Source organism: Aethina tumida, chromosome 3 (assembly GCF_024364675.1).
Source record: "Aethina tumida isolate Nest 87 chromosome 3, icAetTumi1.1, whole genome shotgun sequence".
In the NCBI taxonomy this organism is placed as follows: Eukaryota; Metazoa; Arthropoda; class Insecta; order Coleoptera; family Nitidulidae; genus Aethina; species Aethina tumida.
Window position 1 is genome coordinate 21359441 of NC_065437.1, and position 18492 is coordinate 21377932.

Sequence of the window (18492 nt, forward strand, 5' to 3'; positions counted from 1 at the left end):
TTTAAATCATGCATTGATTCTTATAAACTATTCATGCAAAGTTTTATCCATGCATTTATTTCTATTCGATTGATACTCCACTTAATCCAAGTAGAGTCGAATCTGAAATATTGTCATATAAAACATTCATTAATTCTTATAAACTATTCATGCAAAGTTTTATCCATGCACTTATTTCTAATTGAGAGAAACTCCACTTAATCCAGGTAGAGTTGATTTATTCTGAAACATTGTCATTTAAATTATGCGTTGATTCTTATAAACTATTCATGCAAAGTTTTATCCATGCATTTATTTCTATTCGATTGATACTCCACTTAATCCAAGTAGAGTTGAATCTGAAATATTGTCATTTAAATCATGCATTGATTCTTATAAACTATTCATGCAAAGTTTTATCCATGCACTTATTTCTAATTGATAGAAACTCCACTTAATCCAAGTAGAGTTTATTTATTCTGAAACATTGTCATTTAAATCATGCATTGATTCTTATAAACTATTCATGCAAAGTTTTATCCATGCACTTATTTGTAATTGATAGAAACTCCACTTAATCCAAGTAGAGTTGATTTATTCTGAAACATTGTCATTTAAATCATGCATTGATTCTTATAAACTATTCATGCAAAGTTTTATCCATGCATTTATTTCTATTCGATTGATACTCCACTTAATCCAAGTAGAGTCGAATCTGAAATATTGTCATATAAAACATTCATTAATTCTTATAAACTATTCATGCAAAGTTTTATCCATGCATTTATTTCTATTCGATTGATACTCCACTTAATCCAAGTAGAGTTGAATCTGAAATATTGTCATTTAAATCATGCATTGATTCTTATAAACTATTGACGCAAAGTTTTATCCATGCACTTATTTCTAATTGATGGAAACTCCACTTAATCCAAGTAGAGTTGATTTATTCTGAAACATTGTCATTTAAATCATGCATTGATTCTTATAAACTATTCATGCAAAGTTTTATCCATGCACTTATTTCTATTCGATTGATACTCCACTTAATCCAAGTAGAGTCGAATCTGAAATATTGTCATATAAAACATTCATTAATTCTTATAAACTATTCATGCAAAGTTTTATCCATGCATTTATTTCTATTCGATTGATACTCCACTTAATCCAAGTAGAGTTGAATCTGAAATATTGTCATTTAAATCATGCATTGATTCTTATAAACTATTCATGCAAAGTTTTATCCATGCATTTATTTCTATTCGATTGATACTCCACTTAATCCAAGTAGAGTCGAATCTGAAATATTGTCATATAAAACATTCATTAATTCTTATAAACTATTCATGCAAAGTTTTATCCATGCACTTATTTCTAATTGAGAGAAACTCCACTTAATCCAGGTAGAGTTGATTTATTCTGAAACATTGTCATTTAAATTATGCGTTGATTCTTATAAACTATTCATGCAAAGTTTTATCCATGCATTTATTTCTATTCGATTGATACTCCACTTAATCCAAGTAGAGTTGAATCTGAAATATTGTCATTTAAATCATGCATTGATTCTTATAAACTATTCATGCAAAGTTTTATCCATGCACTTATTTCTAATTGATAGAAACTCCACTTAATCCAAGTAGAGTTTATTTATTCTGAAACATTGTCATTTAAATCATGCATTGATTCTTATAAACTATTCATGCAAAGTTTTATCCATGCACTTATTTGTAATTGATAGAAACTCCACTTAATCCAAGTAGAGTTGATTTATTCTGAAACATTGTCATTTAAATCATGCATTGATTCTTATAAACTATTCATGCAAAGTTTTATCCATGCATTTATTTCTATTCGATTGATACTCCACTTAATCCAAGTAGAGTCGAATCTGAAATATTGTCATATAAAACATTCATTAATTCTTATAAACTATTCATGCAAAGTTTTATCCATGCATTTATTTCTATTCGATTGATACTCCACTTAATCCAAGTAGAGTTGAATCTGAAATATTGTCATTTAAATCATGCATTGATTCTTATAAACTATTGACGCAAAGTTTTATCCATGCACTTATTTCTAATTGATGGAAACTCCACTTAATCCAAGTAGAGTTGATTTATTCTGAAACATTGTCATTTAAATCATGCATTGATTCTTATAAACTATTCATGCAAAGTTTTATCCATGCACTTATTTCTAATTGATAGAAACTCCACTTAATCCAAGTAGAGTTTATTTATTCTGAAACATTGTCATTTAAATCATGCATTGATTCTTATAAACTATTCATGCAAAGTTTTATCCATGCACTTATTTGTAATTGATAGAAACTCCACTTAATCCAAGTAGAGTTGATTTATTCTGAAACATTGTCATTTAAATCATGCATTGATTCTTATAAACTATTCATGCAAAGTTTTATCCATGCATTTATTTCTATTCGATTGATACTCCACTTAATCCAAGTAGAGTCGAATCTGAAATATTGTCATATAAAACATTCATTAATTCTTATAAACTATTCATGCAAAGTTTTATCCATGCATTTATTTCTATTCGATTGATACTCCACTTAATCCAAGTAGAGTTGAATTTGAAATATTGTCATTTAAATCATGCATTGATTCTTATAAACTATTCATGCAAAGTTTTATCCATGCACTTATTTCTAATTGATAGAAACTCCACTTAATCCAGGTAGAATTGATTTATTCTGAAACATTGTCATTTATATCATGCATAGATTCTTATAAACTATTCATGCAAAGTTTTATCCATGCACTTATTTCTAATTGATAGAAACTCCACTTAATCCAAGTAGAGTTGATTTATTCTGAAACATTGTCATTTATATCATGCATAGATTCTTATAAACTATTCATGCAAAGTTTTATCCATGCACTTATTTCTAATTGATAGAAACTCCACTTAATCCAGGTAGAGTTGATTTATTCTGAAACATTGTCATTTAAATTATGCGTTGATTCTTATAAACTATTCATGCAAAGTTTTATCCATGCATTTATTTCTATTCGATTGATACTCCACTTAATCCAAGTAGAGTTGAATCTGAAATATTGTCATTTAAATCATGCATTGATTCTTATAAACTATTCATGCAAAGTTTTATCCATGCACTTATTTCTAATTGATAGAAACTCCACTTAATCCAAGTAGAGTTTATTTATTCTGAAACATTGTCATTTAAATCATGCATTGATTCTTATAAACTATTCATGCAAAGTTTTATCCATGCACTTATTTGTAATTGATAGAAACTCCACTTAATCCAAGTAGAGTTGATTTATTCTGAAACATTGTCATTTAAATCATGCATTGATTCTTATAAACTATTCATGCAAAGTTTTATCCATGCATTTATTTCTATTCGATTGATACTCCACTTAATCCAAGTAGAGTTAAATCTGAAATATTGTCATTTAAATCATGCATTGATTCTTATAAACTATTCATGCAAAGTTTTATCCATACACTTATTTCTAATTGATAGAAACTCCACTTAATCCAAGTAGAGTTGATTTATTCTGAAACATTGTCATTTAAATCATGCGTTGATTCTTATAAACTATTCGTGCAATGTTTTATCCATGCACTTATTTCTAATTGATAGAAACTCCACTTAATCCAAGTAGAGTTGATTTATTCTGAAACATTGTCATTTAAATCATGCATTGATTCTTATAAACTATTCATGCTAAGTTTTATCCATACATTTATTTCAATTCGATTGGTATTCCACTTAATCCAAGTAGAGTTGATTTATTCTGAAATATTATCATTTAAAACATGCATTCATTCTTATAAACTATTCATGCAAAGTTTTATCCATGCATTTATTTTTAATTGATTGATACTCCACTTAATCCAAGTAGAGTTGATGTATTCTTAAATATTGTCATTTAAAGCATGCATTTATTCTTATATACTATCCATGCAACTGCCCTGCTGTATTAACTAGGAGGGTATGGTAGCGCGGACCACCACCCCAGCTCCCCCATCCGGTCGATGCAGAGGTCGACAACAGACTAACGGGTGTGACTCACGAGAGCGTCTTATATAGCGGCTAATGTCGGCAAATGTCGGCTACTGTCGGCTACTCATCTCTTGCGTCTGATTGGTCGACGCCGAGTGTTTGTTAAGTCATGCGTATCGAGAACGTTTCCAACCGAATTGAAATTTTTCCTATACAACATTTGAATTTTAAACAAATATCACCTATTGTTTTATAATAAATAATTGTTTATTATAAACATTATAATTAATATATTACATTTTTAAAGTTAAGATAATTTTATAATTGATAATTTATAAACAATAAACGCATTTCATTACAAATTAAATAATAATAAACAAAGAAAATAATTGTAATTTATTACAAATTATTTTCATTTTTAAAACATTATATTTTTATTTCTTTAGTAAGATCATTTTTAATATATTGCTGATATTTAACTTTATAGATTATTCGAGAGCTGTACTTAAATTTTTATTATTTTCATTATTTTTTTGTAAACACAATCTTAATTTATTTTACTATATGGACAATCGTAATGTATTTATTTAAATATGTATTTTCATTCTTTTTTAACTTATTTTCTATTTATCAATAAATATTATTTGTTTATTTATTTATTTATATGGAGAAATAAATATAAAAATCTCAATGTGTTTTATAAGCATTTTAAATTGTATAAAGAAACAACAGCCACTGGAATAGATTTATATATCTTTTAATTGTGTTGTTTTTTATTATATAATTTATAAATATATTTTTTTGTTGATATAATATTAATGTATCTTTTTATATACTTGTTCGATTTTTATTTTTTATAAAAATTATTTCCCTTTATAAATTTATCCAATTAATTAATATTTTCTAAATTTATTTAATTATGAAATTTTAATTAGATATTATCAAAGAAATATTCAAATATTGTATGGGAAAATTTTCAATTCTGTTGGGAAAGTTTTCGATACGCATGATTGAGCATAACGTCGAAGTCGACCAATCAGAAACAAGGGATGAGTCGCCGCCATTAGCCGCCGTTAGACGCCGCGTGAGTCAGACCTGTCAGTCTGTCATCGACCGTTGTATCGACCGGTTGGGTGGGATGGGGTTGTGGTCCACGACACAACTTTACTTGGATTAAGTGAAGTGAATATAAAGAATTAAGAATAAATGCATGTATAAAACTGTGCATGGATAAGTATAGTATCTATTAGTTCATAAGAATAAATGCATGCTTTAAATGATAAAATCATGACAATAATTCAACTTTACTTGGATTAAGTGAAGTAAATATACATCAGTTGAGAATAAATGCATGCATAAAACTTTGCATAGATTACTTCGTAAGAATACGTGTATCTTTTAAATTATAAAATCATGACAATAATTCAACTATACTTGGATTAAGTGAAGTGAATATAAAGAGTTAAGAATAAATGCATGTATAAAACTTTGCATGGATAATTATAGCATCTATTAGTTCATAAGAATATAGAATTGATAAAATCATGACAATAATTCAACTTTACTTGGATTAAGTGAAGTGAATATACATCAGTTGAGAATAAATGCATGCATAAAACTTTGCATGGATTAGTTCATAAGAATAAATGCATGCTTTAAATGATAAATTCGTGACAATATTTCAACTTTACTTGGATTAAGTAGAGTGAATATATATCAGTTAAGAGTAAATGCATGAATAAAACTTTGCATGGACTAGTTCATAAGAATAAATGCATGCTTTAAATGATAAATTCATGACAATATTTTAACTTTACTTGGATTAAGTGAAGTGAATATAAAGAGTTAAGAATAAATGCACGTATAAAACTTTGCATGGATAAGTATAGCATCTATTAGTTCATAAGAATAACTGCATCCTTTAATTGATAAAATCATGACAATAATTCAACTTTACTTGGATTAAGTGAAGTGAATATACATCAATTGAGAATAAATGCATGCATAAAACTTTGCATGGATTAGTTCATAAGAATAAATGCATGCTTTAAATGATAAATTCATGACAATAATTCAACTTTACTTGGATTAAGTGAAGTGAATATAAAGAGTTAAGAATAAATGCACGTATAAAACTTTGCATGGATAAGTATAGCATCTATTAGTTCATAAGTATAAATGCCTGCTTTAATTGATAAAATCATGACAATAATTCAACTTTACTTGGATTAAGTGAAGTGAATATAAAACAGTTAATAATAAATACATGTATAAATCTTTGCATGGATAAATATAGCATCTATTAGTTCATAAGAATAAATGCATGCTTTAAATGATAAAATCATGACAATAATTCAACTTTACTTGAATTAAGTGAAGTGAATATAAAGAGTTAAGAATAAATGCATGTATAAAACTTTGCATGGATAATTATAGAATCTATTAGTTCATAAGAATAAATGCATGCTTTAATTGATAAAATTATGACAATAGTTCAGCTTTACTTGGATTAAGTGAAGTGAATATACATCAGTTGAGAATAAATGCATGCATAAAACTTTGCATGGATTAGTTCATAAGAATAAATGCATGCTTTAAATGATAAATTCATGACAATAATTCAACTTTACTTGGATTAAGTGAAGTGAATATAAAGAGTTAAGAATAAATGCACGTATAAAACTTTGCATGCATAAGTATAGCATCTATTAGTTCATAAGAATAAATGCATGTTTTAAATGATAAAATCATGACAATAATTCAACTTTACTTGGATTAAGTGAAGTGAATATAAAACAGTTAATAATAAATGCATGTATAAATCTTTGCATGGATAAATATAGCATCTATTAGTTCATAAGAATAAATGCATGCTTTAAATGATAAAATCATGACAATAATTCAACTTTAATTGAATTAAGTGAAGTGAATATAAAGAGTTAAGAATAAATGCATGTATAAAACTTTGCATGGATAATTATAGAATCTATTAGTTCATAAGAATAAATGCATGCTTTAATTGATAAAATTATGACAATAATTCAGCTTTACTTGGATTAAGTGAAGTGAATATACATCAGTTGAGAATAAATGCATGCATAAAACTTTGCATGGATTAGTTCATAAGAATAAATGCATGCTTTAAATGATAAATTCATGACAATATTTCAACTTTACTTGGATTAAGTAGAGTGAATATATATATATATATATATATATATCAGTTAAGAGTAAATGCATGAATAAAACTTAACATGGATAAGTATAGCATCTATTAGTTCATAAGAATAAATGCATGCTTTAAATGATAAAATCATGACAATAATTCATCTTTACTTGGATTAAGTGAATTGAATATACATCAGTTGAGAATAAATGCATGCTTTAAATGATAAAATCATAACAATAATTCAACTCTACTTGGATTAAGTAGAATGAATATATACCAATTAAGAATAAGTGCATGTATAAGAATTTGCATGGATAAGTATTGCATCGATTATTTAATAAGAATAATTGCATTGTATCATATTTGGGTTTTGAAATAGTTCTCTCTCTGGTTAAAACTTTGAGAAAAGATTTTTTGTTCATTTCTTCGTTGATTGTCAAGATCTGCTCACATCTGGACCATGACGACCCAATCAACTATTGGAAAGACGATAAGGCAACAGGAAAAGGTCGTTAAAGGTAATAATTCATAATTTTAATTATACTTGAAACGATGGGGTTAATTGAAGATTTTTGACTAATTTCAGTTAGGTCAAGAACGAGACTAGTTAACTAGGCAACTGGCAACGGAAAGTAAGTTTTTAACATATTGATTTTAATTCCAAATCTTCTTGCATCATCTTTTGTGTTAAATGTTAATGATACATTTGTGTTAAATGTTTGTTTGGTATGATTTTCAAGAATATTGTATTCAATTATATGTCTTTTAAATAATACTAATAAAGCAGTCTCTTTCAGCTCAAATAAATTAAAGAAAATTTAGTTTGTTTTATTTTCATCACATTTATTGAACAAAATGCCTGGCCAACAAGTTTCCTTTTTGTTCATTTTTTAATTATTTTTTTGCAGGAAATCATAATAATTAATAATTTTAATTTATTTACAGATAATAGAGTATTTATATTTTAGTAAATTGTATTTTTATATTCACTTTTGTTCGTCAAATTATTGGCCAACAAGTTTCCTTTTTGTTCATTTTTTAATTATTTTTTTATTTGCAGGAAATCATAATAATTAATAATTTTAATTTATTTACAGATAATATAGTATTTAGATTTTAGTATATTGTATTTTTATACTGACTTTTGTTCGTCAAATTATTGGCCAACAAGTTTCGTTTTTGTTCATTTTTTAATTATTTTTTTATTTGCAGGACATCATAATAATTAATAATTTTAATTTATATACTTATAGTAGAGTATTTAGATTTTAGTAAATTGTAACTTAATGTGGGGCTGAATTTACTCAGCGAGGATTAGTATTTTTGAATTGAATAGTTTTCGCGGTAAATGCAGCGACAAGCTCCCCTACAAATCACTAATCCAAAATTGTATTTTTAAATTGTAAGGCTTGTCATAGGATTTTCAAAATTGTACTTCTACTGCAGAGATACAATTTTGAATTATGTCCTATCTGATGACGCACGAAATGCAGAAACAAGCGACAATAGAGTATATTTATTTTCTATTTTCCTTGATTTATCATAAATACGGATATAATTTTGGGTATTAGTTCTTTTTACATTGATTAATATGTATATTTCTAATTATAAGAATTATTAATGACTAGTTACATGTTTGCTTACCTTCCTTCTCAACTTATGAAACGATTCATTCAAGTTTATAAAAGTATTAATTGTCACTGCAAAATCGCAGATTTTTCCCTTTTTCTAATCAAAATTTCAATTATAAAAAAAAGCAATTGATTGGCGGCGACCACACAAAATTAATCGCCACTGCATACCTTATTGGAATCATTCTCAAACAACAAAAATCCAATTTTTCCCCTTCTCCTCTCTGAAACAATTGAATACGTGTGCCACACAAGTTTGCACAGCTTACTTGACGGCGCATCCGCCGATCGCTACTTTCATCTTTCTCAACACATGATTATGTATTTCTTTCTCTTTCTCTTGCGGGGACAAATGCAAATTGGAAAAATATCGAAAATCTAAGTGAAAACACGAGACAGGGACACGTCTTATTCTAACCAATATCAGAAATTCCTTCGTTGCCCGTCGACCTTTTGAAGGATAAGAATTATAAAAAAAATTGTAAGATATCCTTTTTGTAGAGCATTCAATTTCCTACAAGAATGTAAATATAAATTTTCAAGCAATTTCCATATAAAATTAAGTGCTCATCTTTGAAAAGCATTTTTAAACACCCTATTATATATAGAAACTATTAAAATTGTTTATTATTTTTATTATTCTTTCATATCATTTTTACAGTGTTTATATTAATTGATGTATTTGCAATAAGAATATTCTAAATATAACATATATGTAGAGTTAGTTTTAATCCTAGTATTCAGGCATCTAGTGGCACTATTGTGTTTTATTTTACTTTTATTTAATATTATTACTAACAAACCACTTTGTATAATTTCTCCTTTTTTTTAAATAAGTTTAAACCTTTATGATATATGTAAATTAACAAAAATTTATGGATATTAGTCTCTTAAAACAAAATATTTATTAAGAACAATTCAAAAAATTCAGAGTTTGAAAATAGGTCTGACTAATAGAAAGGTTACATTATAAAATTATTTTTAATAACAAAATATCAACAACTGTGAATTTCGCGATTTATATATTAATTTCAAACTATACATCAACATCAATGTTGGGGATTCGCACCGAGTTTCATATTCCCAAGTTTATGAAATGTTTTAAGAACACTTGTATACTTGGCGACTGATATGTGCGTCCGCGGCAGTTGTGTTCCGATTCAGAATCCGAACTGTGCCGAGTCCAACGTCTCTAACGAAAATAACCAGTTCACAGAAAGCCGGTTTGCTGAGTGGCCGAACTGAGCGCCACACTTAAACTAAGCCTTAACAATTTTATTCTTCTCCTTATTTGAGATAAATTTCGTAATTGTGTAAAATTAAAAACCAGAAACCCAACTTCTTATTACGCGATACGAGAATAAATCATCTTTGGCTATGGTAATATCTTAAATATTTCGACATAAAACTATTGTGGTTATGTTTACATTGATGTTTACAACAATTCCGTACTAAATTATGTGATTTATTTATGAAAGTTTTAATATATATTTATAAAATGTGTTTCGGGCCACTAACTAGGATCTTCCATTGGGGTCCACTAACCGCAATCGGTAATTTTTTGCTGCTATTCCAATATTTCCTTACTAACGACATTTTTCAGGTATTATTAAATTAGTGAGTGGTATGACTATCCACTGTTGTGGTATGTGGTGGCCATCCACAACTTTTGGTGGTTTACTGAACACCTTATCTTTCACATCACTTGCTGGTCTGACACTGTATAATTTTTTATCAGCAATGTTCTTAGGACCAGGATTCCTTCCCAAAGGCTGGCAACCAGTAAATTATAAGCCTTTAAATATCAATTACAAAGTTATTCCTATTTGCTAACTGAATTTTAGGACAATAAAGAAAATACAGGAAATTTACAGTGGTGTTCGGTATGTGAAGGATTCAAAGCTCCCAGATCTCATCACTGCAGAAGATGTGAGTTTATATTATCTGTACAATAATGCGCTTATGTTAATAATTGACTGGATTTAGGTGGAAGATGTGTTTTGAAAATGGATCATCACTGCCCATGGATTAATAATTGTGTTGGTTGGGGAAATCATGGCCACTTCACTTACTTTTTGTTATTTGCCACATTAGGATGCTCCCATGCCACTGTAGTTCTAAGTTGTTCATTATATAGGTCCTTTTATAGACTACACTACCTCTATTATGGCACAGGGAAGGAGCCCATTGTTGTTTTGGGTCTAATTGGAAAGATATTGACTGTATTTGGTCTTGGGTTTTCCATTGGGGTAGTCATTGCTGTAGGATTATTATTATTCTTTCAGGTTAGTAATATTACTTACATTAATTACTAATTATGAAATATTTATCTATTAGTTTTAACAAAATATATATTTAAGGTTCGAGGTATTCTTAGAAATAGAACAGGTGTTGAGGATTGGATTTTGGAGAAAGCACAATACAGGCGAAGAAACTCCAGTACAAAGTTTATTTTTCCGTATAATGTGGGAATTATAAATAATTTTTGGCAAGTACTTAATCTCTCATGTCAACCACATGGTAATGGCATTGAGTGGCCAGTTGTTGAGGGCTGTGATCAATACACTTTAACTGTAATAAAATCCATAAAAGTGATTATAAATCATAACAAACTATGTTTTTAGAGAGAACAAATTGAGCAGAAGAGGGAAAAACGGATGCGTACTAAAGTATATCAGATTATTGAACCTTCATCAGGTTCATATTTTCCAATTAGCAAAGGTTTGAGGACATGCATGAACTTTCCATGTACAGATGAACCACGGATAAAATTAAACGTTGGTGATATAGTTCTAGTGACCAGATGGAGAACGTAATTTTTTATCTTAAACTTTTTTTACTCTTATTCAAATTATTCTTTTAGGCATTGGTTATTTGGTGAAAAAGTACCAACTGATCAAAATTCCGACAGAATTAGGGGTTGGTTTCCTCGTACTTGTGCTAAAGAAGTTGAAAACAAAAGAAGGAAAGAAGAATAATACAATAAATATGATGGACCAGTTTGTCATTCTAAATAACATTAAGTCGGATTTAAACTGCCTTATATGTATTAAAACAGTATCTAGTCTTATTTTAATGTATTTTGTTAAATTAATTTGTTTTAAAATAAATGTATAGTTTTAAGAACACTTTTTTTAAGTGTGTTTGGTCTGAAACATTTATATTGAAACATATATTGATTTTGACTATTTTAAATTTAAAACACTTTTAAAAATGGCAAATTTGTAAATGAAGAACATCCATCAAAATATAAATATAAAATACAAATGTATATTTATTATTAAAATGTATTATGCAAATCAATACTAACTTTTGTATTTAAATTCTAATTTTATAATTATATTATTATATAGGAGAATTTTCGTAAGCAAATATCCTGAATGCAAACGAAAATAATTTATAATCATGATCTTTTACATAATTTTCTTTAGTGTTAATCATGTATGAATGCGGAAAATTGCAAGAAAAAATAAACTAAATCATTTGGTTGCAAAATTTTATAAAACTTGTGCAATTATGCAGACTACAAATTCAAGTTTATTGGATTATAGTTTATGAGATTACTATGTAAAATTAAACAAAAGCACTTCAAAGGTCATCGTTCAATATTCGTCTCCTTCATCAGCTTCTCCCTCCACTGAATCAACAGCTACTTCTTCATAATCCTTCTCAAGTGCAGCCAAATCTTCACGTGCTTCAGAAAATTCGCCTTCTTCCATTCCCTCTCCTACATACCAATGGACAAAGGCCCGTTTGGCATACATAAGGTCGAATTTATGATCAAGGCGAGCCCAAGCTTCAGCAATGGCAGTGGTATTGGATAACATGCAAACAGCACGTTGGACTTTGGCCAAATCTCCACCTGGTACAACAGTGGGCGGTTGATAGTTGATACCCACTTTAAAACCAGTAGGGCACCAATCCACAAATTGGATCGAACGTTTGGTTTTTATAGTAGCAATGGCTGCGTTGACATCTTTTGGAACAACGTCACCCCTGAATATATATTTTTTCCAATATACCATTATGTATATATTATATGATTTTACCTGTATAACATACAACAAGCCATATATTTTCCGTGCCTTGGGTCACATTTAACCATCTGATTGGCTGGTTCGAAACAAGCGTTGGTGATTTCAGATACCGTCAATTGTTCATGGTAAGCTTTTTCAGCGGATATAACTGGTGCGTAAGTAGCCAAAGGGAAGTGAATTCTAGGATATGGCACCAAATTCGTTTGGAATTCTGTCAAATCTACATTCAAGGCACCATCGAAACGGAGGGAGGCAGTAATGGAAGATACAATCTGAAATTGTGTGTTTATTATTATTATTATAATTTATTAGTGATATAATTGTTACCTGGCCAATAAGTCTATTTAAATTAGTATAGGTCGGTCTTTCAATGTCTAAGTTTCTACGACAAATATCGTAAATCGCTTCATTGTCTACCATAAAAGCACAGTCTGAATGTTCCAAGGTGGTATGGGTTGTTAAAATTGAGTTGTATGGTTCAACTACAGCAGTTGATACCTGTGGTGGTAAATGTTATTTGGTAGAAAATATAATTAATTCCTATTTTTCTTTACCTGAGGAGCGGGGTAAATAGAAAATTCTAATTTGGATTTCTTCCCATAGTCAACACTCAATCTTTCCATTAACAAACTGGTAAAACCCGATCCAGTACCTCCTCCGAATGAATGGAAGACTAAAAATCCCTAAAAATAAAGTTATATTAACATATTATATATTTAATATATTCCCTGTGTATATTTTATTTCAAAATTATGATTTAATGGATAAATTTAATCTTGCTAATTAACTTTTTCAAAATTCTGAATCAACTATACTAAAAGAAATAAATCTAACCACTTAAATTAATAAAAAAAATTAAAATTGTTAATTTAAATTCATAAAATTAAAAATATATAAAATTATTACTTTAAATTTATGAAATTTAAAATATTAAGATTTTTAGAAGCTGATTAATAAAACAACTTAATATATTAATGATGATTAAATCATTATTCGTTTTACAATAGTTATACTAATAACTGTAAACATGTATATGCAAATATAAAATTGTTAAATTTTAAAAATTATTTTGTAATAAGATATTACACAATTTTCTCACAATTTTATTTCTCAATTTAAAATAAAAAAATGCTTATTTTATAAAGTAGCATTCATTCAATTCTTGGTAAAGATGTATTTAAATAAAAACTAGTTCAAAGTATTTTGTTGTTAAATTTGTCACGGTACCATCTCAAATTCTGAGAAAATTAAACAGCTCGTTTTCAATAGAATTAATTGTATAACCGTTGTGGATCACTCGAATTACCTGTAATCCAGTGCATTGGTCGGCCAGTTTACGGATGCGGTCTAGAACGACATCGACAATCTCTTTGCCAATGGTGTAATGACCACGAGCGTAATTATTAGCCGCGTCCTCTTTTCCGGTGATCAGCTGTTCTGGATGAAAGAGTTGACGGTATGTGCCGGTCCGCACCTCGTCTAACAAGCAAATAAAATTATAAGAAATTAGACAAAGTTGATCGTAAACGTTTTTATAGGATTAATGGTAAAAGATTAGAAGTTTAATAACAGTGTATAACTGATCTGATATTGTTATTTATACATTTGGTTTTCCTTACAATATATACTCGTTTTGTATTTTTTAATTACGTGCTTGAAAACATGAGATAATTAGTCAAGTGCTAAAGTGCCTATTCACTAAGTAAATTTGATTAAATATTCTGTCAAGCAATTCACTTGTATTCGTGTCTTCACTATCAGCCTGAATACTTTTATACTTCACTGTTTTGAATGATGTTCACGCTATTGCTTTAACAAAATTTAAATTTCATGATTGCCCTTTTGTGTTTTAAATACTGAAATGTTAAATAAATATATAAAATTTTTATTTTGTTATAGTTTTATAATTATATAATATTTTTAATATTTGTTAATAATTTGATAATTACTACTTACCCACAACAGTCGGTTCCAAATCAATAAATACTGCTCTAGGAACGTGTTTCCCAGCTCCTGTTTCGGAGAAGAAGGTGTTGAAAGAATCATCACCGCCTCCAATCGTTTTATCGGATGGCATCTGACCATCAGGTTGGATACCATGTTCCAGACAATATAGTTCCCAACATGCATTTCCAATTTGAACGCCAGCTTGGCCAATGTGGACGGATATGCATTCCCTCTATGATACAAATGTATTTATGTTACATTAGTTAAATAGGAGAATATTGCCATTAACGATATTATACTAGTTTAGAAACAATTGATTTAATGTTCAAGTGAGTTACTTAGTTATCTATTGTTTAAAATTGTATCATTACTCATTTGAATAGAAGTGTTATTAATAACTTTTCCGTGTTTAAATTGACTTCCTAATGAATGGAAATAATCTAACATTAAAGCCCTTGTGTACTGATTAGATTGAAAATATGAATTTGATTGATTTATTGAAGACTGGAAGGTGACTGGTACAAAATGACGAAAAATATGGAGCAACCGGTACGAATTTGAACGACTCGCATATTAAGCAATATAAATTATAGTTCAACGTCGCAACGGATAGTGGAATAGAAATACTATTGCTATGCTAATTATTATAACAATAATTAATACAATTAAGTTAGCATTTAATAATTAATCATTATTCATTTATTTTTTCCTATAAATATGTACATTACATCTAATATTATTGGGTGAATTACCCAAAATACGACAGAAAATATTTAAAATATGATTGTTTCAAACATACAAAGTATAAGAATGTTTTGAGTGGTTGTGGGATATTTAATTTTTAACATCGGAAATTGAGCTCATTTCATGTTATTGAATTAAATGTAATTGTTTTTTTAATTTTCAACCTACTCATGTAATTAAAATTTATCTCCAAATTTAAAAAGCTAAATTTTTTAGTACTACAATATTAGAAAAAGGAAATGACCTATAAACGAGTACAACATATATGTTGTGCCATGTTTTTGTTGATTTAATATTCTGTCTATAGAGTACTTTTTATTATATATAAAAAATTAAATTAATGTCCGTAAAAAAATAAAACTCATAAAGTTCTTAATAAATTATAGGGAGTATTAATTTACTATAGTGGATGAAGGTGGAAACTTGGAGGTTTTATTTTATTTTTTAAATATTTGAAATCAATTTACCCTTGTAAAATAAAAATCAATAAACAAGAATTAAATTAAGCAATGCATATAAAAAGCACTGTATACGATATATATTCCGTCTAAATATTCGTGTCTGAATATTGATTTGGATGGATGTCGTGTTTAGAAATTCTTCCATAACTGTTGTCTATACGTCTTTTTTTAGTTGTGCCCCAGAAATATTTATAATTTTTTTATTACACGCTTTTGAAAATTACTCAACCCAGTAATTACTTGAGGTACCAGTTTATTAGTACAAAAGGAATAAAGCTTTTGATAATGTGAGGAGTGGATTTTTAATAGAATTATAAATATTCTTTTTAATTTTTACAAAATTACTTTAATATTTTGTAGTTGTACTGTTAATTCACTTTACTATGTCATTAACTTAATTAAATGGGTGTAGCCCAAATGTGTTGTAGTCTGTACACAATGTTAAAAGCATGACAAGAATAGAATTATTTAATTTACTTAATTAAAGTAAATTTTGTGGATAATGGATCTTAAATTGTTTAAAATCATTGTAATTTACACTTCTTAATCTCCTTTTTCTCTTTATATATTTATAATAATTATATTTTTATTAATTAAATAGAAATATTGGTGGTCGCATTTATTCGAAGATATATTTTTCGAAATGAACAAAAATGTTTTGTTTATACATTTTTAGAATTATACATTATTCATTACAGTGAACACGCCACAATTAAAATCTTATCAACAACAAATTCTTGTCGATAAATTCAGTATTATATCAATCTTGGAAGCGCCGCAGTAATAATGAATTCTTATTACAACGGAAGCAGGCAATAAAATGAGGTGAGGTTGTTATTTCTTTTAAAGTCACTATTTCTATTTTATGGCAATGTTCTTGTTCAGGAATGGAGAAATAATTTGTAATAAAAAGATCAATACAAAAAGGCGTTGACCTAGGATGTATGACATGATAAAATGTCGTGCGATGAATTAATATTAATTTTACATGATCATTTTCAAGTTCAGTAGACATTGATATTTAAGTTTTATAAGCAACTTTTTATTCAGTTGAAGAAATATTTCTATTTTGTTTCAATAATTTGAATGAAAAATTTATTCAACATTACATATATGTTAAAAACTATTTCATTAAAATTATTAAGAAATTGTAGTATTCTACAAAAGTATTTTAAAAACTGAATTACCTTAGTAACACTTTCACTACAACTTCATATTATAAGTCTGACACTTTTTCAAGTAATATATTATTTTAAATAAGAATATTTTAACAAAATATATTAATAAGATGACATTCATAAACATATTTAAAATTTATGAATACTGTTCATTTGTCAATTTATATATTTCGATTTGGCAGAACTAAATGCATATTCAAAATCAATCAAAGTGAATTGAACTCTCCTTATAATTTTCTAGTCAATTTAACACAGAAAAAGCGTAATGCATCTTTGGCCAACAGAACATGTTTTATTCCACCTTTCATAAGGCATAAGTTATTAAAAGCCCTAATTGTTTGTTCTTGTTATAATAAAGTCAGTTTGTTCTAATATAAGCAAGTATTTGTACATTTTGGACTTTTTTACCCATTTCTCTGGAGACGGTGAACTTACTTGGACTGCTCTATTAATACAACAGTGGAAATCGGAATTTCTAAGACCCTTTGTTTCAAAATAAACTTTCGAAAATAGTTTTTACCCTGAAATACTTAAAAATCCTTACTGTTCTTATTGTAATCTTAATTCTTCGGATGTTTGAACAATGTAAAATATGTAAATTAATTTTTATCTAATCTATCAAATACATTTTAAATATTTTGTGATTTTAAATTGTATTAAATTAACAAAATTAACATTTGATCTGAATATTATTTATCTTTATCATTAAGATTCATTTAATGATTTGAAATTAAAATAATAATAATACATTAGATAATGCGATAAATTCAAAATATACAATGCTTTTGATAATTTATATTATTGGCGATTAAATTAATTATTATCTATATCTGTATCTATATGTGTTAGTTTTTATTTGAGTATACAAATAAAATAAAAAATATCACAAAAATCTACAGTATGTATAAAAAATTGAGATATATTACGTATATTTTTAATAAAAAAATCTATTTTATGATTTTATCTTTAAATAATTAATTATAAAAAAACGTATGTCGTCGCATTGGCACCAACCGATATTAATTAGAAAAGTTTCTGACTTACCATTTTAATGAAGTTTTCAGAAGTACAAAAGCTGATCACAAGTCACTTGGATGTCTGTGATGCGACAACCGTGAAAGAATAAACTTAAATACGTGTTGTGCGCTTTTATAAACGCGACCATCTTCGGAAGCACGCGCAATCTATGTCGGTGGTAATTATCGTCATTCTATTGGCTTTAGTTTTTTATTATTTTTTGTAGTTGAATCAGAATGAAAACCTTATTAATCAAATACATTGTGTACACTTTTCAACGTGTAAGTATATTTATTTTATTTTTTTAACGTTTAGATAAACGTTAAAAT

The 18492-nt window shown here is 27.7% G+C and overlaps 2 protein-coding genes across 2 annotated transcripts; one reads left to right on the forward strand and one right to left on the reverse strand.

The window, feature by feature from the left end:
- Positions 1–10029: 10029 nt before the first annotated feature.
- LOC109599461 (palmitoyltransferase ZDHHC6) lies at positions 10030–12014 on the forward strand. The gene is made up of 7 exons (XM_020015468.2): positions 10030–10332; positions 10383–10561; positions 10624–10708; positions 10766–11064; positions 11140–11352; positions 11404–11591; positions 11643–12014. Exons 1-7 carry the CDS (start codon positions 10251–10253, stop codon positions 11755–11757), a joined length of 1161 nt encoding a protein of 386 aa, XP_019871027.1. The 5' UTR covers positions 10030–10250; the 3' UTR covers positions 11758–12014.
- Positions 12015–12191: 177 nt separating this feature from the next.
- On the reverse strand, positions 12192–18256 carry LOC109599468 (tubulin alpha-3 chain). The gene is made up of 7 exons (XM_020015474.2): positions 18191–18256; positions 14773–14995; positions 14123–14295; positions 13371–13499; positions 13144–13314; positions 12829–13088; positions 12192–12775 (listed from the first exon to the last, which is right to left on the reverse strand). Exons 1-7 carry the CDS (start codon positions 18191–18193, stop codon positions 12382–12384), a joined length of 1353 nt encoding a protein of 450 aa, XP_019871033.1. The 5' UTR covers positions 18194–18256; the 3' UTR covers positions 12192–12381.
- Between the last annotated feature and the right edge of the window lie 236 nt (positions 18257–18492).

Excerpts from the sequence above, each read along its gene's own strand:
- LOC109599461 (XM_020015468.2), top strand. The coding sequence starts at position 10,251 with ATGAAAGTTTTAATATATATTTATAAAATGTGTTTCGGGCCACTAACT. Across the intron at positions 11,065-11,139 it reads GATTATTATTATTCTTTCAG|GTTCGAGGTATTCTTAGAAA; the intron begins GTTAGTAATATT and ends TATATATTTAAG. Across the intron at positions 11,592-11,642 it reads CTAGTGACCAGATGGAGAAC|GCATTGGTTATTTGGTGAAA; the intron begins GTAATTTTTTAT and ends TTATTCTTTTAG.
- LOC109599468 (XM_020015474.2), bottom strand. Across the intron at positions 14,296-14,772 it reads TTTGGAACCGACTGTTGTGG|ACGAGGTGCGGACCGGCACA; the intron begins GTAAGTAGTAAT and ends TTTGCTTGTTAG. Across the intron at positions 13,500-14,122 it reads ACCAATGCACTGGATTACAG|GGATTTTTAGTCTTCCATTC; the intron begins GTAATTCGAGTG and ends CTTTATTTTTAG.